The 22261-nt window shown below is 51.7% G+C and overlaps 2 protein-coding genes across 3 annotated transcripts; both read right to left on the bottom strand.

The window, feature by feature from the left end:
- Window positions 1–6340, bottom strand: HOXB7 (homeobox B7). Its single transcript, XM_054653815.2, has 2 exons — window positions 5941–6340; window positions 1–254 (listed from the first exon to the last, which is right to left on the bottom strand). Exons 1-2 carry the CDS (start codon window positions 6338–6340, stop codon window positions 1–3), a joined length of 654 nt encoding a protein of 217 aa, XP_054509790.2.
- A 2513-nt stretch (window positions 6341–8853) lies between these two features.
- HOXB8 (homeobox B8) lies at window positions 8854–10217 on the bottom strand. Of its 2 annotated transcripts, none has more exons than XM_077190857.1 (2): window positions 9797–10217; window positions 8854–9158 (listed from the first exon to the last, which is right to left on the bottom strand). In XM_077190857.1, the coding sequence occupies exons 1-2, from the start codon at window positions 10215–10217 to the stop codon at window positions 8854–8856; spliced, it is 726 nt and encodes a 241-aa protein (XP_077046972.1). The 2 variants fall into 2 exon arrangements, with proteins under 2 accessions (XP_077046972.1, XP_054509788.1); XM_054653813.1 differs by having other exon boundaries at window positions 8854–9161.
- Window positions 10218–22261: the final 12044 nt, after the last annotated feature.

Here is a 22261-nt window from a genome sequence, read left to right on the forward strand (position 1 = left end):
TCACTCCTCCTCATCCTCCTCGGCCTCTGCCTTTTCCTGCGCTGCGGAGCCGGGGCAGGCGCTTTTGTTCTCCTTTTTCCACTTCATGCGGCGGTTCTGGAACCAGATTTTGATCTGGCGCTCGCTCAGGCACAGCGCGTGGGCGATCTCGATGCGGCGCCGCCGGGTCAGGTAGCGGTTGTAGTGAAATTCCTTCTCCAGCTCCAGCGTCTGGTAGCGCGTGTACGTCTGTCGGCCGCGCTTTCTGTCCGTCCCTGCCGGAAAAACGCACATTTGGGTCAGCCCGGGCCGTTTCGGGGCCGATTTCATTGGGGGTTTTTGTTTTGGTGTTGGTTTTTTGGGTTGTTTTTGCACAGCCCCGAAATTGCTCCTCTGCTGTGCCACCCAAAATCACAACCTGGGCCAAAATTTCCTTTAATTTTGAGGGGTTTTTGAATTATTTTCCCTGCTGTTCGAGGCTTTCCCCGCCTTTTCAGCCCCCCCAAACGCCCCAAATTTAATTTGAGGGTTTTTTTAAAATTCTTTTCCGGCTGTTCGAGGCTTTGCCCGCCTTTTCAGCTCCCCCCAAACGCCCCAAATTTAATTTGAGGGTTTTTTAAAATTTTTTTTTCCTGCTGCTCGCGGCTTTCCCCACCCCCCAAATTTAATTTGAGGGGTTTTTTTTAAATTTTTTCTCCTGCTGCTCGCGGCTTTCCCCACCTTTGCAACGCCCCAAATTTAATTTGAGGGTTTTTTAAAAAAATTTTTTCCTACTGCTCGAGGTTTTCCCCACCTTTGCAACGCCCCAAATTTATTTTGAGGGTTTTTTTTTAAATTTTTTTTCCTGCTGCTCGAGGTTTTCCCCACCCCCCAAACGCCCCAAATTTAATTTGAGGGGTTTTTTAAATTTTTTTCCTGCTGCTCGAGGTTTTCCCCAGCCCCCAAACGCCCCAAATTTAATTTCCCTCCACCTCGGTGCAGCCTCGGAGCCAAGAACAGAGTTCACAAAGTTCCCTGCCCTCCCAGGCTCCCGTTCCCGCCTCGGTTTCCATGCAGAGCCCGGGAATTTGGGGTGGTTTGGAGGGAAATGGGTGCGGGAGCAGCCGGGCAGGGAGAGGAGAGGGAGAAACAGGGGGGGACCGCGGCTGCCCCCGCAAATCCCGGTGTTTGTTCTGCCCCACATCCCCGCAAATCCCGGTGTTTGTTCTGCCCCTGATCCCCTCAAATCCCGGTGTTTGTTCTGCCCCTCATCCCCTCAAATCCCGGTGTTTGTTCTGCCCCTGATCCCCGCAAATCCCGGCGTTTGTTCTGCCCCTCATCCCCGCAAATCCCGGTCTTTGTTCTGCCCCTCATCCCCGCAAATCCCGGTGTTTGTTCTGCCCCTCATCCCCGCAAATCCCGGTGTTTGTTCTGCCCCTCATGCCCGCAAATCCCGGTGTTTGTTCTGCCCCTGATCCCCGCAAATCCCGGTGTTTGTTCTGCCCCTCATGCCCGCAAATCCCGGTGTTTGTTCTGCCCCTCATCCCCTCAAATCCCGGTGTTTGTTCTGCCCCTGATCCCCGCAAATCCCGGTCTTTGTTCTGCCCCTCATCCCCGCAAATCCCGGTGTTTGTTCTGCCCCTGATCCCCTCAAATCTCGGTGTTTGTTCTGCCCCTCATCCCCGCAAATCCCGGCGTTTGTTCTGCCCCTGATCCCCGCAAATCCCGGTGTTTGTTCTGCCCCTCATCCCCGCAAATCCCGGCGTTTGTTCTGCCCCTGATCCCCCCGGAAGGTGCGAGCTGCTTTCAGTCATTCCGGGGGATGTTTTTGGGAGTTTCGGGCACTTTTTGGGGGGTTTCTCCCCGCCCAGGCCGCTCTTTTTTGGGGTGCGAGGCTGGGCAGAGCCTCCGCTCCCGGCCCGCCCTGGCCGCCGGCCCCGCTGCCTTGGAAAGGGCCCAGCTCCTGATTTTCCCCTCCACCCGACATTTCCTGGATTCCTGATGCGGAATTATTCTACAATCTGGTGTTTGTGATCGCGGCGTGTAAACTCTGCCCGGAACGCGCTCTTCCCCCGGGCAGCGGCCCCCGCGCTCCGCTTCTTCTGCTTCTTCTCCCCTTTCCCCCACAAAACTCAACCGGGTTTTTCTTTTTTTTTTTCCCTTTTCCTTTTTTGTGTTTTTCTTGTTTAACAATAAAAGATCCGGGCATGAAAAGGAAAAGGAAAAAAAAAAAAAAAAAAAAGGAAAAATAAAAAGGGGAAAATAGGCCTGGCTAAGCTGTAAAGTAAAACTGTGCAGGTCGTGGAATGCGGGGCTGTAAAATCCGCTGAGGAGCGAGAGCCATAAAGGCTGAATGGGGATGACAGCTCCATCCCTGCCCGGGGATGGAATTCCGGAATTCCAGAGTTCCAGCAGCGGCATCGCGGCCCGGCCACCGGCAGCGGCGGGGAAGGGGGGGCCGCGAGGGCGGCACCCCCCGTTTTTTTACACCCCAAGAGGAAATTTTGGAGATTTTCTGCTTTTAGGCTCAGCTGATCCCAGAACATCCTGTTTTTTTTGGGGGGGGTTTTATTTTGAGGTTTGCTGTTTGTCTCCAAAGCCTCTCCAGTGCTGCTCCTCGGAGCTGACAGAGGAGTGAGAGAGGCGGGGGCTCCTTAAATCTGAAGCGGATAAAAGCGCGGATGAAGTGTTTACGAGCAGAAATATTTGGGCTTTGATAAATCAACTGTAAAAGCGGGTGAGTGATGGAGCAGGTAACGGGAAGAGGTGAGCACCGAATAGGAGCGAGGGGAGCTCCTGCCTGCCCGAACCGCCCTGCCCCGGCCCCCGGCGGCCCCGCCGCGGATTTTCCGCCGCCGCGGAGCGGGGATGGTGCTCGGGAGCTGCGGGGGGAAAAGGAGCCCACGCCTCGTGTCCCACCCGTGCTGCTCCCAGGCGGGACCCCTGGGACCCCTTCTGGGCATCCCAGGGGCATCCCGGACACAGCGACCGGACCCACGAGTGACCACGGACACCGTGACCGGACCCACGAGTGACCACGGACACTGTGACCGGACCCACGAGTGACCACGGACAGAATGACCGGTCCCATGAGTGACCACGGACACTGTGACCGGCCCCAGGAGTGACCACGGACACCGTGACCAGACCCACGAGTGACTGTGGACAGAGTGACCGGACCCAGGAGGGACCAGAGACACAGTGACCGGACCTAAGAGTGACCACGGACACTGTGACCACCCCATGAGTGACTGTGGACACCGTGACCGACACCAGGAGGGACCATGGACACCATGACCGGATCCACGAGTGACTGTGGACAGAGAGACCGGCCCCAGGAGTGACCACGGACACCGTGACCGGCCCAATGAGTGACCATGGACACTGTGACCGCGGACACAGTGACCAACCCCAGGAGTGACAGCAGGCACCATGACCGGCCCCATGAGTGACCACTCACATCGTGACGAGCCCCATGAGTGACCACGGACATTGTGACCAGCCCCATGAGTGACCATGGAGACCCTGATCAGCCCCATGAGTGACCACAGACACCATGACCAGCCGAGGGTGACCACGGACACTGTGACCAGCCCGAGGAGTGACCACTGACACTGTGATAGACCCATGAGTGACCACAGACACTGTGACCAGCCCATGAATGACAATGGAGACCCTGAGCGACCCCATGAGTGACCACAGACACCATGACCAGCCCATGAGTGACCACAGACACTGTGACCACCCCATGAGTGCCCACGGAAACTGTGACCACCCCATTAGTGACCATGGAGACCCTGACCGGTCCCATGAGTGACCATGGAGACCCTGACCGGTCCCATGAGTGCCCACGGACACCATGACCGGCCCGGGAGTGACCATGGACACCCTGACCAGTCCCATGAGTGACCATGGAGACCCTGACCGGCCCCATGAGTGCCCACGGACACCGTGACGGGCCCGGCAGTGACGTTGGGCACAGAACGGGCCGTGCCAGCCGGGGGGAGCGCCCTGCCCGGGCCCGGGGCGCTCCGGGGGCAGCGGGGCCGCGCCGGGCCCCTCCCGCGCGGGGCAAACGGACATTAATTAATGAAAGGGATAGTAATTAATGAAAGGGATAGTAATTAATGAAAGGGATAGTAATTAATGAAAGGGATATTTATGAATCGTTAATTGACGGTAACGCCCCGAGCCGGAGCACGCGGGGCACCGGAGGCTCCCGAGGGTCGGGACGGGCGCGGGGCCGCCCCTGGAGCCTCCCCAGCTCCAAAAGGGATTTAAGGGATTTCCACGGGGCTTTGGGGGCAGAACGCGTCCCTCTTTATCCGACATCCATCCGTCCATCTATCCACCCATCCCTCCATCCATCCATCCATCTATCCATCTATCCATCCATCCATCCATCCATCCATCCATCCATCCATCCATCCATCCATCCATCCATCCATCCATCCATCCATCCATCCATCCCTCTGTCCCTCCATCCCTCTGTCCGTCCCGCTCCTGGCCGGGCTGTCACCGCTCGGGGTTTTCACGGCGGAGCGGGGATTGAGGCGCTGCTCACAGGGGAGCGGGGATTGAGGCTCCGCTCAGGGCAAAGCGGGGATTGAGACTCCGCTCACAGGGGAGCGGGGATTGAGGCTCTGCTCACAGGGGAGCGGGGATTGAGGCTCTGCTCACAGGGGAGCGGGGATTGAGGCTCTGCTCACAGGGGAGCGGGGATTGAGGCGCCGCTCACGGCGGAGCGGGATTGAGGCGCTGCTCAGGGCGGAGCGGGGATTGAGGCGCTGCTCAGGGCGGAGCGGGGATTGAGGCTCTGCTCACGGCGGAGCGGGGATTGAGGCGCTGCTCACAGGGGAGCGGGGATTGAGGCTCTGCTCACGGCGGAGCGGGGATTGAGGCTCTGCTCACAGGGGAGCGGGGATTGAGGCGCTGCTCAGGGCGGAGCGGGGATTGAGGCGCTGCTCACAGGGGAGCGGGGATTGAGGCGCTGCTCAGGGCGGAGCGGGGATTGAGGCGCTGCTCACGGGGGAGCGGGGATTGAGGCGCTGCTCACAGGGGAGCGGGGATTGAGGCGCTGCTCACGGGGGAACGGGGATTGAGGCTCTGCTCACAGGGGAGCGGGGATTGAGGCTCTGCTCAGGGCGGAGCGGGGATTGAGGCTCTGCTCACAAGGGAGCGGGAATTGAGGCGCTGCTCAGGGCGGAGCGGGGATTGAGGCGCTGCTCACAGGGGAGCGGGGATTGAGGCGCTGCTCACGGCGGAGTGGGGATTGAGGCGCTGCTCACAGGGGAGCGGGGATTGAGGCGCTGCTCACGGCGGAGCGGGGATTGAGGCTCTGCTCACAGGGGAGCGGGGATTGAGGCTCTGCTCAGGCGGAGCGGGGATTGAGGCGCTGCTCACAGGGGAGCGGGGATTGAGGCGCTGCTCACAGGGGAGCGGGGATTGAGGCGCTGCTCACAGGGGAGCGGGGATTGAGGCGCTGCTCACGGGGGAGCGGGGATTGAGGCGCTGCTCTGCTGCCCGGGACACCTCCAGGGGCTCCCGGCCGCCCCGAGTGAAGCGCGCCGAGCGCTCAGAGCGCCCCCCGTGCGGAGCTTGGCCCCCGAGTCCCTCTGTCCGTCCGCACGGCCCCGGCCTGGCGCGCACGGCAGCGGCAGCAGGAGGGGCTGGCCATGGCCGCTGCGGCTCCGTCTGTCCGTCCGCAGACAAACAGACAAACAGACGCAGCCCCCATGAATATTCACGGCTGAGCGCGGCTTTGGGGCGGGGGGGGCCAGCACAGGAGGGGGGTGGGGGGTGCGGCCCTGCCCCCCCCCCCTTTCCGAGAGTGAAACGTCACGAAAGGAGCTGGGGACGACCCCCCCACCCACCCACCCCCACCACCCTCCTCCTCCTCCTCCTCCAGCGAATAATTCACACTCCCCCCACCCCCAAAGCCCTCTCGGGGTCCTCCCCCTCCTCAGCGAGCCCCGGCCCTACCTGTGCTCCTCATCCAGGGGTAGATTCGGAAGTTGCTGTCGCCGGGCAGCTCCGGGTCCCTCTGCTCCGCTTTGCCGCAGCTCTGCTTGGAGGCGTCCGGCGGGCACATCACGGGCAGGCTCTGCTCGAAGGGCGAGCAGTGCATGTTGAAGGAGCCGGGCTCCAGCCCGTAGCCCGAGGGGTACACGCTGGGGGGCTGCGGGTGCACGGAGCTGCCCCCGGAGTAGAGGCCGGGCATGGAGGCGGCGAAGGGAGGCGTGGATGCGGCCCCATAGCCCGCGCGTTGGCTGTTGGAGGCGAAAGCGCAAGAAGTTTGCTCGGGGAAGACTCCGGATGGGAAAACCGAACTTGCGGCTTGATATTTAGAAAATAAAGCGTTCGCATAATACAATGAACTCATAATTTGGCCGGGTGATTTGTAGGTCGGGACGTTTTAGTGTCGGTTTTACGAGGTACCGTGATATATTACGGAATTAGAGTCCAGATTTACACCAAAAAGGAGCCTTTTTCCTCCCGGCCCCGGTGACGCGCGGGCACGTGGCCGCTGCGGCGCCAATCGCCGGCCGCCCCCTCCTCGGGGGCACGGGACTGTGCGGCTGGGTTTATAAAATACGATAAATAATTGATGCCCTATAAAACCCCGCGCGATCGCCGCTGGAAGGGGTGAAATCGTGCTGGAGTCGATAAGCAACCTGTAATCAGTTTGCGGCTCGGAGCGAGGGAGAAAGAGGGGGGAAAAAATGAAAAAAAAAAGAAAATACACGGGAAAGGGGAGGGGGTTACAAGCACGTTGTGCTGCCAAAGCAGCGAGGCTCTCTCGGTCTCTCTCTGCTGGAGGAAAGGGAAGGGAGTTCTATTTATCCCTTTATTGATCCCGTCTCAATTTCGCACCATTCCCTCGGCTCGGAGCTACTTTTTCTCTTTTTTTTTCTCTTTTTCTGCGGACTCGTCCATAATTCCCTCCCTCCCCTCGCCCCCCGACCCTCGCCCCCCCCCCAAAAAAAAAAAAATTAAAAAAAAAAGACAAATGTCTCATTGATCCCCAATACTTCCAGGCGTCCCTTTTTTTATCCGCCCCCCAAACGCCATTCAGCTCCAGAGCTGATTTATTCCAGCGCCGCGGGCTGGGGGCCGCGCACCGAGCCGGCATCCGCTGCTCTTGTCGGGGGAAATGAAGGGAATCGAGAGCGCTGGGACGGCTCGTTCCGCGTGTCTGCGCTTCCTCCGGCTGCCCCCGCCTCAATTCCTGCAGGACAGGCGCGCAAACCGCCCGAACCCAAAGATCTCCCTCTTATTTTAAATATTTTTATTTTTTTTTTAATTCTGGGCGAGGAGGCGGCGGCCCCGGCTGGGCTGGGCTGGGCTGGGCTGGGCTGGGGGCGCGGGGAGGCACCGAGCGAGGCAGGAAAAGCAGACAATGGTGCGGGCTCGGCGCTGCTCTCCCCTTCCCCAAGGTTACGAGCATCCCCGGCTCAGCTGCGCTCCTCACAATGCGGCCCCAGGAGCGCCCCGGGGGAGGGCGGCCGCAGCAGAAAAGGGAAAAAAAGCCACAAAAAAACCCACAAAAAAGCCACCAAAAATCCCCCTCCCCAAAAAGAAAACCCCTCCGCGAATTGACGGGAGGTTACCTGCAGCGGGGGCGTCCAGGAGCTGCCAGCAGCCGGGAGGAAGGGGAGGAAGAGGAGGAAGAGGAGCAGGAGCTCCCCGGGCCCTTCCCCTGCCGGCCCCAGCCCTGCCCGGCCGAGCTTTCGCCTTTTTGTCCGCGCACAAATTTTGGGGTGTTTTTATTTCCTTTCTGTGCGAGCGGAGCGGGGAGGAAGCGGAGCGGGGCGAAAGGAACGAGGTCAGGGAATGCTCGCTTGTAAACTTTATTGTAACTTTTCTTCCGCCGCTTCCAGGTTTAGACAATAGAACAAAGTGGTGAAAGAACAACAAAATATAGCATTAGTTCCCCCAATAAAGTAATTCACGTATACAGTATACATTCTTTTTCACAGTTAACCTAAAGATCACTTTACAACTTGCTTCACTGTGCGCATGCTAACTAAAGGAGAGAAAAACGCTTTTTTTTTTTGCTTTTTTTTTCCCTTTTTTTTTTTTCTTATGGAAGAGACATTGAAAAATTGGAAAAAAAAAAGGAAAAAAAAACCCACCCTAACCAAGGCAAAGAAGAGGAGAGAGAAGGAGAGAGATAACTATAGCATAAATAGGCAGTTTCATGTTGTTGGGATGTTTGTCTCGATAGCTACCTCCAGTACATACAGATAAACCACAACAAAAAGCAGGGCTGGGAAATCAACTCCAATTGAAGTTAAAATTAAAAAAATAAAAAAAAAGGTAATAAAAAAAAAGTGCACGAATGTAATATCACATAACTCGTCTAGCGCTGAAAGCTATGGCAACCAACCCACCCGCCAGGCCCCCGGAAAGGAGAGAGAGACAGAGAGAAGGACAGAGAGAGAGGGAGAGGGAGAGAGCGGGGATTTATTTCACAGTCATGTTTTACAGAAGCTATTGCGTTCCACTACCGCTAGTTAATAACTGGCCAAAGGCAGCCGAGGGCTCCCGGTGCCTCCCGCCTGCCGCTCATTGTACGCGGGGCGCGGGCGAGGCGCTGCTCGCAGCGATTTTGTTTTTATTGTTTGACAGCAATAAAAGGGGTCGGGGTTGGGGTTGTTTTTTTTTTTTTTTTTGTGGGTTTTCTCTTTTTTTTTCTCTTTTTTTTTTCTTTTTTTTTTTTTTTTTTTTTGGGGTTTTTATTTCCCCCTTTTCTCTTTTCTACGCTTTGTTTTTCTGGTTTGTTGTTTGTGTGTGTGTGTCCCCAGCCCTCCCTCACACCAACTGCCATGAACGGGGGGCTCGGGGGCTCCTCCAGCCCAGCCGCGCTCGCCTTTCAGTCCTCAAAAAACCCCTTTACTTCTTGTCCGCCTTCTGTGCTTCCCCTTCCTCGTCCACCTCCTGGGCCCTTTCCATTTTCTGCTTTTCCAGTTCCTCCTGCTCGCATTTGCTGCTGGGAAACTTGTCTTTGTTGTTCTCCTTTTTCCACTTCATCCTCCTGTTCTGGAACCAGATTTTGACCTGCCTCTCTGTCAATCCCAGGGCATGCGAGACCTCGATCCTCCGTTTGCGGGTCAGGTAGGGATTAAATAGAAATTCCTTCTCCAGCTCCAGCGTCTGGTAGCGGCTGTAGGTTTGCCTCCCCCTCCTGCGTCCGGCGGCTGCTGGGGGATGGCAAAGGTTGGGGTGGGAGAAGGGGGGGAACGAGAGAAGGAGCTTGAGAAAAACATAAACCAGGCTCGGGCAGAGGCGGCGGCAGCGCCGGGAGAGGGAATTCCGAGTTCCAGGGGGGAGATGGCGCTCGGGGAAGGGAAGGGAAGGAGGGAAAGGGAGAGGAGGGGAAGGGACGGGGTCACGCTCAGCCCACCCCGGCAGCGCGGCTGGGGCTGCGCTTTGCGCACCGATTCTCACCCCCGGCCGCCCCCAAAAAAAAACCCCAAAAATTCCAACAATTCCAGATCTGCAGCCCGGAGAGGGGCGGCAGCACGGCCGAGAGCCCGCGGCGAGCGGCGACCAGAAACGAGGGGGCTTTTGAAGGCTATAAAAGTGCCATAAACTTTAAGGACGCTTCCTCCCACAGAAAGCCCGGCTCGCTCAGCCCCCAGAAGAAAAGGTCTCCTTCAGGGTAATTAAACTATAAAGCAATTCACAAGTGCAAAAGTTTACCCCCATCAAGCAGTAAAACACGGAATAAAAGAGAAAGGCAGCCCAAAGAAAGGACGGGGAACGGAGAGAAAAGCAAAATACACCAACAAAAATGAGATAAACTGGAGGGGCGGGAGGGGAGCTGGGGGCTCACCTTGCGGCCGCATCCAGGGGAAGAGCTGGGTGGGAGAAGGGCTCTGCTCCGAGCTCTCCGCCTCCTCGGCGAGGCCGCCGGCCAGTTTGCAGTCCGCGTACTGCACCAGCTCGGGCTCCTGCGGCCCGAACAGGCTCTGCCGCTGCAGGGGCTCGTAGCCGTAGAAGTTGCCCGGCTCGCCATGGCACGGCACGGCGGCGCACGGGCTCTGCTGGTACGGGGAGCCCGAGAGCGAAGAGGCGCCGTGGTAGAAGTCCTGGAGCTGCGGCGGGGGCTGGAAGGTGCCCCCCGCGCCGGGGCCGTACACCACGGTGGGTCTGCCCCCCAGATCCTGCGCGAAGCCACAGTCATAGTAATTGGGGCGCAGGGAGTCGCCGGTTTTGTATTTGGAGAAGAGTGAGTTGACAAAATAGGAGCTCATTTTAATTTCAATTGCGCGTTGTTCTTGTTTTTTTTTTTGTTTTTTTTTTTTTTTTTTGTTTTTTTGGTTTTTTTTTGTTTTCCCTCCTTCTTCCTTTCTTTCTTTTTTTGTTTTTTTGTTGTTGTTGTTGAGCAGGCGGAGAAAAAAAAAAAATTAAAAATATATTTTTTAAAAAAAATCACCCCCACGACAAACCAGACCACGAGAATCTATTAGCCAAAAAAAAAAAAAAACCAAACTCTAGTTATATTTTTTTTCTCGTCCTTTTTTTTTTCTGAGCGGGCGGAGAGAGAGAAAGAATCAAAAAAAAATTAAAAAAAAATCACCAAAAAATATTAAAAAAAAAAATAATCGCCCCCACAACAAACAAACCAGAGCGCGAGAATCTATTAGCAAAAAAAGAAAGCGCTAAGATGCTAAGCAACGACAGTTTGTGATTTCCAGGAATATAAAAGGAGGATATAATCAAAACTCTAAGCCTGCATGATATTGAATTCTTTCCTCCCCCCCCACCCCTAAAAAAAAAAAAAAAAAAAAAAAAATCGCCACTTAAAGAGTTCTCGCTTTACATTTCCAAGAAGAGATGCCAGTTCATAAACAGTTTTCAGTGATTTACTTCGGCGCAAATGAGTTGTTTCATATTTTGCAGTGTCTTTTCATGATCATTTGCATCTATTACCGAAACCTCATCCTATTGGCTTCTCCCTGCTCCACACGGACTCCGCACCGCATGATTGTGAAAGGAAGAGTGTGGGAGAATAAAGGAGGAAAAAGCGAGCGAGGGGGAGCGGGCGAGGGAGAGGGAGGGAGAGGGGAAGGGAGAAGGAGGTGGGGTGAATATACGGATTAAATATGTTTAACTACCCCCATTAATGAGATATCGCTCGCCTCGCGACAAATCACGCGCCCGGACCACCCCAAAGATTGATTTTTGGGGAGTGCTGGAAAATTAAAGAGGAGCGCTCGCAGTCGTTAATTTGGAAATTTTAACGAGGCAGTTTGAGCCTTTTGAAATGTCAGGGTCGCTTTGGAAAACTGTAAAAGAACACGATTTAATTGCTACCGGTTTTAAAAGGTCCTATAAATGTAATTGGTATTTTAATACAAGTTATCAAATCATACAGCTTCTTATCCTAAACATATTTTAAAACAAACGAGGTAGTCATATTTAACATTTTAATGATCAATTTCCTTATTATTGATAAAGGTTTAACTCTCGCACGAGGGGAATTGCGTCGGTAATAGCCCCAAAAAAGGGCCGTAAACTGCTTAACAAACGATCAAGCGCCATAAAGCGGGGCCGTTGTTGTTGTTTATGCCGCACTCCATAAAAGCCGCTCGGCTTTTACGAGTGCGCTCCTCCCGCGCCATAAACCCCGCGCTGCGCAGCGCAGCCTTGCGCGGCCGCGGAGCTGCCGGGCTTGAATTGAAATCAGCGCCGTTTTTCATCTCCGGCCTCGGCTTCGCTGCCGCCTCCTCCTCCTCCTCCTCCTCCTCCTCCTCCTCCTCCTCCTCCTCGCTGGAGACGCGCTCGGGGCTGGCTCAAAACTCCAAATCTGGGGCTCCGGTCGCCCCCTCCCCTGCGACCCCTCCGCGCCCCCACAACTTCCACTCCTTCATTTCATCATCCTCCATCTCATTCTTCTTTATTTCATTTTTTAAAATTTCATTCTTTTTTATTTCATTATTTTTTATTTCATTTCATTTTTATTTATTTCACTTTTTTATTTCATTATTTTTCATTTTATTTTTATTTATTTCCTTTTTATTTATTTCATTTTTATTTATTTCATTTTTATTTATTTCATTTTTTCCACTTCGTTCTTTTATATTTCATTCTTTTATTTAATTTTTTTTCTTTCATTCTTTTTTATTTACTTCATTTTTTCACTTCATTCTTTTATATTTCATTTCTTTCATTTCATTCTTTTTTATTTATTTCATTATTTCATTCCATTCTTTTTCATTTCATTCTTTTTCATTTCATTTCTTTCATTTCATTTCTTTTATTTCATTCTTTTTCATTTCATTTCTTTCATTTCATTCTTTTTTCCTTTCATTCTATTTCATTTATTTCATTCTTTTTTATTTATTTCTTTTTTTTTTTTTTTTAATTTCATTTTCCCCCCCTCCTTCCCAGGGCAAAACCCGGGGGCTGTGGGGACAGAGGGGAGAGCGTAGAAATTTTCTCTTTTATTGGCGTTTGGTAGCAGCGGAGCCGGAGTTGCCCCTCGGATGCCAGCGCTGCAATTTCGCAGCGCCGGAACACACAGGGGGTAGATTTGGAAATTCATTTCTCGCACTCAGCAAATATTACCCAGGCGTTCCTCAGTTAATAACGCTCCGAACCCCAGAGCCCCCCGCAATCCCAGCTGGGTTTTCCAGCTTTTCCAGCTTTTCCAGCTTTTCCAGCCTTTCCATCCTTTCCACCCTTTCCAGCCTCTCTTTTCCGCCTCCATTTTTTGGTTTTTTTTCCCCGCTTTGCCCTGCCTGGGTTTCTGTTGTTTCCCCATCGCCTGGAGGGCGAAACCTGAATTTTGGGAGGACAAAACTCAACCTCCCCCGCACTAAAAAAAAGAGGGAAAAGTCGAAATATTTCAGTTTTTCTACCTCGGTTTCAAACCAAAAATTAAAAATCCTCAGCGGGGAAAGGCAGGGAGCGAAGGAAGGCAGAAAGGAGGAGGGGGAAAAAAAGAAAGAAAACCGAGATAGCAACGGAATAAAACTTTAAAGGCGTCCTCAGAGAAATAATTTAAGTAAATCCGCTTCCTTTATTTTGTGCAGGGATAATTCCAGCCGAGCCTAAGAGCCTTTCCCGGTAATTATTGCTGCCGGAGCACTTGCAGCGCTATAATTAAAGCTTTGCTCGCCCCTCTCAAAGACGAGTTCACGTTTTCTTTTTCCTCCCCGCTTTTATTGCCCATTGAGCAGGTTTGGGTTTCATAAAAACATCAACAAAAAAGAAAAAAAAAGCCCCGAAAATGGTGCGGAGAAGTCAACAGAGCTTTGGAAGCAAAGGGGAGACGCTGGAATATTCAGGGGGGAAAAAAAAATCAAATGAAAATGGGGCGGAGGGAAGGGAATTCCGAAGTTTCTCCTCCCGTGCGCGCCCGAAGTTTGGGAAGGGGGAAAGGGGCAGGAATTGGGGAGCGGGGCCGGGAATGATGGGAATAATGGAACATTTTGCCCAAATGCGGGAGGATTTGGGGCCCGAAGTTTGGGAAGGGGAAAAGGGGCAGGAATTGGGGAGCGGGGCCGGGAATGATGGAAATAATGGAACATTTTGCCCAAATGCGGGAGGATTTGGGGCCCGAAGTTTGGGAAGGGGGAAAGGGGCAGGAATTGGGGAGCTGGGCCGGGAATGAGGGAACATTTTGCCCAAATGCGGGAGGATTTGGGGCCCGAAGTTTGGGAAGGGGGAAAGGGGCAGGAATTGGGGAGCTGGGCTGGGAATAATGGGAATAATGGAACATTTTGCCCAAATGCGGGAGGATTTGGGGCCCGAAGTTCGGGAAGGGGGAAAGGGGCAGGAATTGGGGAGCGGGGCCGGGAATGATGGGAATAACGGAACATTTTGCCCAAACGAGGGAGGATTCGGGCGCTCCGGGAGCGCAGCAGAGCCCAGGAATCAACGGCTGCTCCTAAATCATCGCCGCGCCCGAGCCGGCTCCCGATGAAAGGAAAACGTTTCCATTCCAAGGAAAACGCAGCGAGTGCGCGGGGTGGGTGTCGGGGAGGGATAATTTATAAACACCCGGCGGAGGGAAAGATTTATTGGGAATTCGTAGGGAAAAGAAAAAATAATAATAATAATAATAAAAAAATGAAAGAGCCTCGAATCCTCTCCTCGCTAAACCTCAAGTTTGCTCCGCTCTGCCTCTCGCCCAATGCACAGGGGCGAGATTTTTCTTCATTTCGCTCATTTATTTCTGTTTGCGCTCGTATTTCACGTCGTGGCCGTGAAACGGAGCCTCGAGATGCCGAAACTTTGCCTCTTAAAATCAGATTTCCCACCCTGCGCTGCTGCGCGTGGGTTGCAATTGTTCCGCCCTCACCCCAAATCCTGATTTTTTTTTTTGGGAGCGGTTTCTGGTGGAACTTGGGCGCAATTCTCAGTCAGGGGAAAAAATCCCCGATTTGAAAGAAAACCCATCTTGAAATTATTGCCGCCGTTTGTAGCGGAAGAATTTACAACATCTGAGTAATTTTTTTTTTTGCCTCGTAATTCTGAGGAATCAAAGGCCAAAATCAAAGTGAGCTGGCGGAGTTAAAAGTTGACATTATTGCCGCCGCATCGGGGGTGTCTTTACATGTGCCGTGGTTTAAGAGCATTTTGGGTTCATTTGCTCGTTTGTGGCATTGAGAAAAAAAATATTTCTGAAGAATTCAAGGGAAGAGCATCAGCAGTGCCAAAAGATGGGGCGGCCGCGCCAGAAATGAGTGGTTCAACTTCTGGAACAAAACAAATGCTCTTGTTTGGTTGCATGGTTGAGTTGGGGTGATTTTTTATTTTATTTTTTAATATTTTTTTTGGTCCTGCGGTAGCTGGGATTATAAAACACATAAAATATCGAGCGGGGAAAGCGCAGATCATCCTAATGGCCGAGAGGAAAAATATCGTCCCGGCCCCCCGAAATCTTCGAGCCTCTCTCTTTTTTCAACCCCGCCGACGTAAATCTGCGGGCTTGGGGTAATTTCAGCTGCCCTCCCACCTCCAGAGCGGCGGAAAACAAAACCCGGCGCTTTTTTATTCCCTTTGCAACCAACATTTAGCGGGGATGCGCGCCCCGGCTCTCGCCGCAGCTCCGCCGCCGCTTTGCCGCGGTGTTTTTCCCCTTGCCAGCCTCAGATAATTTAGCGTGGATCGGAAAAAAGAGGAGATGTAGGCGATGAAATGGGCAGAGCAGCGATAATGAACCCAATCTTTCACCCAACGGGACCGGGGCGCTCGGCCCGGGGGGCGCCTCTAGCGTGGAGCAACGGCGCCACCTCGCGGCCGCGCGCGGAACTGCAGCCGGAGCCTGCCCGGCGGGGGGAGACCCCGAAAAAAAGGGGAAAAAACATCAAAATAAAGAATTTCATCCTCGCTGGGAGGATGAAACAGCGCGAAAAGCACAAAAAGGACAGGAGGAGAGGGAGGGAAAGAGGAGGAAAACGAGAATGAGGGGGTTTTGTCGCCTCTTGGCCTCGCTGGAGTTTCCTCAAAGTGCGGCAATAAAAAAATAAAATTTCAAAAGAAAAAAGAGGCGAAGTGGGTTCGCTTTTGAAACGCGCCATTGTTTCAAATCCCGAGACTAAACAATCGGTCATTCTGCTGCCCGGGAGGCGCGGGGGGGCACGGCCGGGGCTGTAAAGCCATAAAGAGCTTCCCCAGCCCAGACGTCTCGCCAGAACTTGGAGTGTGCGAGCGCTGGGGCTGCCTTCTGTGCGCGCCGTGTTCTTGTTGTGTGCAGGCCTGGAATGGCTTTAAAGGGAAAAAAAAAGAAAGAAAAAAAGGTTAAAAAAAAGGGAAAAAAAAAAAAGAACAAAGGGAATCGTCCCGAGCGCTGGATTTTCACGGCATCTGCAAGAGAAGAATAAATTAGAGAAAGTCCCTCCCAAGCTTTTCGCTTTTCTTTTTTTTTTTTTCTTCTCCCCCCCTCTCCCAATTCTGATTTTTTTTAGAGCTGCCCCTCCCTCAGGAAAAAAAAAATAAAAGGAAAATAAAAAGAAAATAAAAGGAAAATAAAATGAAAATAAAGCGAAAGGAGGGGAAGCAGCCCGAGCGCTTTTCCGCGCGGGGCTTCCCCGCGCTCCCGCTCCTCGCAGTAATTTAGGAGTTCCTGAAAGTTTTCTTGCGCTGTTTCCTTTACAGCCGCTCAGTTCCTTAACCTTCAGAAATTTATACCCTATAAAGTTTTATAGCGGTCATATTCTTTTATGGCCGCGCACTGCGCTGAATTTTCCTTTCTTTATGACAAGTTCCTTCCCTTTCTCTCCCTTCCCTCCGCCAGCTCCAAAAATCTCAAAAATCTTCCTTCTTCTTTTCTTCTTCTTTTCTTCTTCTTTTGTTTTCTTTTCAGAGCTGCCCCAAAGAATGGAGATTTTTGGTTTTTGTGTTTTGTTCCCCTTTTTTCCCCCCCTTAAGAAGTGAAATATTGCCCTTTAGAGCGGCCCATTTTTGTTAAAATTTACCGGGAAGGAGATTCTGGGTTCTGCTCCTCGCTCCCCGATTCCTGCGGGCTCAGCGGGACCCGGGGCTCGTCGGGCGCTTTTAAATCGTTGTTGTTATTATTTTAATTGGGTTTTAATATAAAACCGCTCTCCAGGCACTGGCGGGGCTCCGCGAGCGAGGTCAGAGGAATTTCGGGAGGGAATCGCAGGAATCGCCCCTGGAAAAGGAACCGAGGTGACGCCGAGCGGGGAGACGGGCTGGGGTGTTTGGGGTGGTTTTGGGGCTTTTTGGGGTTTTTTTGCGGTTTTTTTAATCTTTTCGGGAAAAGTTTTTCCGTGGGCGAGAGGCGAATAAAGCGAGGAAAGGCAGAAAATCCACGCTGCGCCTTTTCCACACAGGCTGGGGCGGGAATAAAGAGAGGAAAACTCCAAAAATAAAAATTTATTAAACCGCGAAAAGGGGGGAAAAGCGGCCCCAGCCTCGGGTGCCGGAATTTAGGATCAAATCAATAATTTCGATTCGAGATCAAATCAAGAATTTGGATTCGAGATCAAATCAAGAATTTCGATTCGAGATCAAATCAAGAATTTCGATTCGAGATCAAATCAAGAATTTGGATTCGAGATCAAATCAATAATTTGGATTCGGAAGCATTCGGGACTTTGGGTGGGACCCAGCAAACGCTCGCTGCTCCCGAGCGGGATCGTCCTGGAATCGTCTCCGCTTCTCCTGGGCCGATTTTTGGCGATCTGAACCCAAAAATCAAAAGGAGGAAAACCCACGGCGGGAATAATCCCGGGGTTTGGGGCGAGGAACACAAAGACAGAGCGCGGCTCGTTGTTCTAAAATCGGTTTTTATTCTGGAGCATTAAAACATCTCTGGAAAATACATCCGGGCTGGTGCTACAGAAAACAAAAATTTTCCAACATTTTCTCTTTTTTTTTTAATTTTCTTTTTTTTTTTTAAGAGTATTTCCTAATAAAATCAGCTACCACCTTCCACCCTATCCTCAAAGAACCTCATCATCTTAAAAATACCCGCTCTTTAAGCACGACTCTACGGAAAGTGAGCAAAAACCGCTCCTAAAATCCCCGTGGCCGATGGGGTCGCGAAAACATCGAGAGGAACTCGCGGAAAACGCGTCTGGAAATGAAAACGGGGAGGATTTGGGCAAATTCGGGCCCCGCTGGGGACGCGAGGGGGCCCTGGATGGAACCGAACCCACGCGGAAAATCCCGCCCGGCTCCAACCGCGCCCCCCGCCCGTTTGAGTTCATTTAATCGCTATTTTTTAATTATTATTATTTTAATCAGTCGGCATTTAGAGAAATCTCCCCGCTGGCCGCAGCTCAAACGGCTCGAAAATTGAAATTTTATTTAATTTTTTTGCAGCTGGGTTTGAAAGCCGGAGCGAAGTTGGGTGGAGCCGCAGCCCCTGCGGCAGCGGGAGGGTTAAATTTGGGAAAGTTTTACACCAGAAAAAACCCAAAAATAAACCCCCAAAAATGAAACAAATTTGGGGAGAATTGCCCCAAACCCTTCGGCTCTGCTTTCCCTTGGATGGGGGAGATAATTTCAGTTTTTGGGGGTTTTTTTTGGGGTTTTTTAACCTTTTTTGAGAGGCTTTGGAGGGGAGGAAATTTCAGCGCAGCTCCGCGGGGTTTATCTGGGGATGGCGGAGGGAGGGGAAGGAAGAAATAGAGAAAAAAACAGGAAAAATTAGGAAAAAACCAGAAAAAAACCAGGAAAAAAAACAGAAAAAAGGGGAAAAAAACAGGAAAAAAAACAGGAAAAAGCAGGAAAAAAACAGGAAAAAAAACAGGAAAAAAACAGGAAAAACCAGGAAAAAACAGGAAAAAACAGGAAAAAAAATGCACAAATTTCGGGGTTTTTTTCTGCTTTTTTCGCCCCCTCTCCCCAGCCCGGAACCCCTCGAAAGCCTCAGAGCCCGAATTCCGCGCGCGGAGCCAACTGGAGAAGTTTATTTCGATTTTTTAATAATTTTTTTTTTCGCTTTTTTTTTCCTTTTTTTTTTTTCCAGCCAACCGCAGAACTCTTCCAAAAACTTTTTTTTTTCTTTTAAAAATTTACAAAAAAAATTATTAAAAATAGGAATAAAAAGCCACAGCACAGACAGAAACACGAGCACGAACACGGGACACGAACACCCACACGGAACCCGGCCCTAAACCCCTCCCTGCCCTCCCCGAACCCCAAACCCACCCCAAAAAAAGCCCCAAAAAAGACCCCAAACCCCGCCCTGGATCGGCCTCGCTGTGCGGGGAGAGGATGAGGATGAGGAAACCTCGGGAAATCCGCGCTGGGAGCCACCAAAAACCCCTCGGGGCCACGCGAGTTCAGGGATTGGAAAAGAAGAATTAAAAAATAAAAAATAAAATAAAAAATAAAAAAAAAGCCGGGCTGGGGTTGGCGCTTTCATCTCTGCAGCAGCTCCGGGACAAAGTCCCCAAATTCCTCAATAAATTAAAAATATCGAGCGCTACCAACGGCCGGGCCCTCCCTGAAAGCTCCACTAAGGTAGTTTATTTTCAATATTATTTTTTTGTGGTTTTTTGTTTTGTTTTGTTTCTTTTTTTTGTCTGTTTTGTTCCTTTTTTTTGTCTGTTTTGTTTCTTTTTTTTCGTCTGTTTTGTTCCTTTTTTCGTCTGTTTTGTTCCTTTTTGCTGTTGCTGTTTTTTAATTAATTTTTAAACCGGAAAATCCCGGTTTTCCTCCTCTCTGGAAAGTTCGGGGGAAGTTGCCGGGGGCTCTTCCGCCCTTTCCTTTCCCTCCTCGATCATTTACAGCGCGGATCGGGGGGCGCCCCACATTCCCCCCTTTCTTCCCTCTCTTTTTATTTTTAATTTTTACACAAAACACCCAAATCCAGGCGATTTTGCCCCAAAAAAAAAAAAACAACCAAAAACTTTTCCTCCAAGTCCCAAAAGCGCGGCCGGAATCCAAATCCCGCCGAAAAATTCAAATAATCCAAATAATCCAAATAATTCAAACAATTCAAATAATTCAAATAATTCAAATAATCCAAATAATTCAAACAATTTAAATAATTCAAATAATTCAAATAATTCGAATAATTCAAATAATTCGAATAATTCAAATAATTCAAATAATTCGAATAATTCGAATAATTCAAACAATTCAAATAATTCAAATTCTGCATTGCAAAAAGAGCTAAAAATGGGAAAAAATAAAAAGGGGGGGACCCCAAATCGGGGCTGTGAGGGAGCGCGGGCCGGAGCTGTGAATGATTTGTTGGGTGTAATTAAAGGCGGCCTTAATGAATGTGTCTGACTTGCGGGGGTTTAATTAAAGCGTCTGGGGGCTCGGGCAGCTCGGGAGCGTCTGGGAGGGTTCGGGGTGCGGGGATTTGGGGGAAAAAAGCACAAAAATGTTTGTGGGGGAACGGCCAGGTTTGGGGGTGGCCCGGTTGGGGTCGGGGGTTTGGGTTTGTTTTGATTTTTAGGGGGGAAAATGAAATTAAAAAGGGGAAAAGTTGGTCCGGCACTGGGGAGGGGAAAAAAGGGGGGGGGAAAAGGCAAAAAGGAAAGAGGGAAAAGGAAATGAGCCCCAAAAAGGAAACAAGGAAAGGGAAATGAGCCCCAAAAAGGAAACAAGGAGAGGGAAATGAGGCCCAAAAAGGAAAAGGAAACAAGAAAAGGGAAATGAGCCCCAAAAAGGAAACAAGGAAAGGGAAACGAGCCCCGAAAAGTGAAATGAAACAAGGAAAGGGAAATGAACCCCAAAAAGGAAAAGGAAAGAAAGAAAGGGAAATGAGCCCCAAAAAGGAAACAAGGAAAGGGAAATAAACCCCAAAAAGGGAAAGGAAACGAGGAAAGAGAAAAAAACCCCAAAAAGGAAAAGGAAACGAGGAAAGGGAAAGGAACCCCAAAAAGGGAAATGAAACAAGAAAAGGGAAATGAACCCAAAAAGGAGCTGAGCTTTGGGCTTGGTTGCACCAAAAGGAGAAAAGAGATTTAAATATTTTTAAAAAAACCAAAATTTCAGCCGGAACAGCCGAGCTGGGACCGGGGGAGGATCCGGCGCTGGTTTTGGGGCGGTTTGGGGCAAAAACGCTGAGATTTGGGGGCTCTGCCTCTGTCTCCTCTCACTCCCTGCCCCAAAAGGAGCCGCGCTTTGGGCTGAGTTGCGCCAGGAGAAGAAAAAGAGTTTAAAAAAATGAAAATCAGCAAAATTTCAGGCACAGTGGCAAAGCTGGGACTGGGGGAGGACCTGGGGCCGCTTTTGGGGAAAAACGCGGAGATTTTGGGGCCGCTGCCTCTGTGCCCGTCACTCCCTGCCCCAAAAGGAGCCGCGCTTTGGGCTGAGTTACTCCAAAAGGCAAAAAGAGATTGAAAAATTTAAAAATCAGCAAAATTTCAGCTGGAACAGCCGAGCTGGGACTGGGGGAGGATCCGGCGCCGCTTTTGGGGCAAAACCGCTGGGATTTGGGGGCGCTGCCCTTGGCTCCTCTCACTCCCTGCCCCAAAAAGGAGCCGCGCTTTGGGCTGAGCTGCTCCAAAAGACGAAAAGAGAATTTTTAAAGAGGAAAACAACGAGAATTGCGTCTGGAACAGCGGGGCTGGGGCCGGGCGAGGATCCTGCGCTGCTTTTGGGGGAAAAACGCGGAGATTTGGGGGCGCTGCCTCTGCGCTTTCACTCCTCACCCCCCAAAGGAGCCGCGCTTTGGGCTCCTTTTGCCTCCGTGCTCTGGGAGAGGCTGAAAAACTGAAAATAATCGAAATTTCAGCTGGAACAGGCGTCGGGGGAGGATCCGGCGCCGCTTTTGGGGCAGTTTGGGGCAAAAACGCTGAGATTTGGGGGCGCTGCCGCTTCCTCCTCCTCTTTTGCCTCTCTCGGAGCCGCGCTTTGGGCTGAGTCACCCCCAGAAGGCGAAAAGAGACGGAAAATATTTCAAATAACGCAAATTTCAGCCGGAACAGCCGAGCTGGGACTGGGGGGAGGATCCGGCGCCGCTTTTGGGGCAAAAACGCTGAGATTTGGGGGCTCTGCCTCTGTGTCCCATCCTCCCTGCCCCAAAAGGAGCCGCGCTTTGGGTTGAGCTGCTCCAAAAGGCAAAAAGAGATTGAAATCTTTAAAATCAGCAAAATTTCAGCCGGAACAGCCGAGCTGGGACTGGGGGAGGATCCAGCGCTGCTTTTGGGGAAAAACGCGGAGATTTTGGGGCCGCTGCCTCTGTGTCCGTCACTCCATGGCCCGAAAGGAGCCGCGCTCGGGGCTGAAGCGAAAAGAGAGGAAAAGAGCAAAAGAACCCGAATTTCAGCTGGAACAACACGGGGGAGGATCCGGCGCCGCTTTTGGGGCAGTTTGGGGGAAAATCTCCGGTCTTGGGGTGGCGCTGCCTCTCCCGTCACTCCTTGCTCTGCACTTTGGGCTGAGTTGCTCCAAAAGACAAAAAAAGAGATTTTTTAAAAGAAGAAAACCAAAATTTCAGGTGGAACAGCCAAGCTGGGACTGGGGGAAGGATCCAGCGCCGCTTTTGGGGCAGTTTGGAGGAAAATCTCCGGTCTTGGGGTGGCGCTGCCTGTCCTGGTCACTCCTTGCCCCGCTTGCTGCGCACTTTGGGCTGAGTTGCTCCAACAGATGAATAAAGAGATTTTTTAAAAGAAGAAAACCAAAATTTCAGCTGGAACAACGGACTGGGGGACGATCCAGCGCCGCTTTTGGGGCGGTTTGGAGGAAATCTCCGATCTTGGGGTGGCGCTGCCTGTCCCGCCGCTCCTTCCTCCACACTTTGGGCTGAGTTGCTCCAAAAGACGGAAAAAGAGATTTTTAAAGAAGAAAACCAAAATTTCAGCCGGAACAACCGAGCTGGGACTGGGGGAAGGATCCAGCGCCGCTTTTGGGGCAG

This window comes from Agelaius phoeniceus, chromosome 26 (assembly GCF_051311805.1).
Source record: "Agelaius phoeniceus isolate bAgePho1 chromosome 26, bAgePho1.hap1, whole genome shotgun sequence".
In the NCBI taxonomy this organism is placed as follows: domain Eukaryota; kingdom Metazoa; phylum Chordata; class Aves; order Passeriformes; family Icteridae; genus Agelaius; species Agelaius phoeniceus.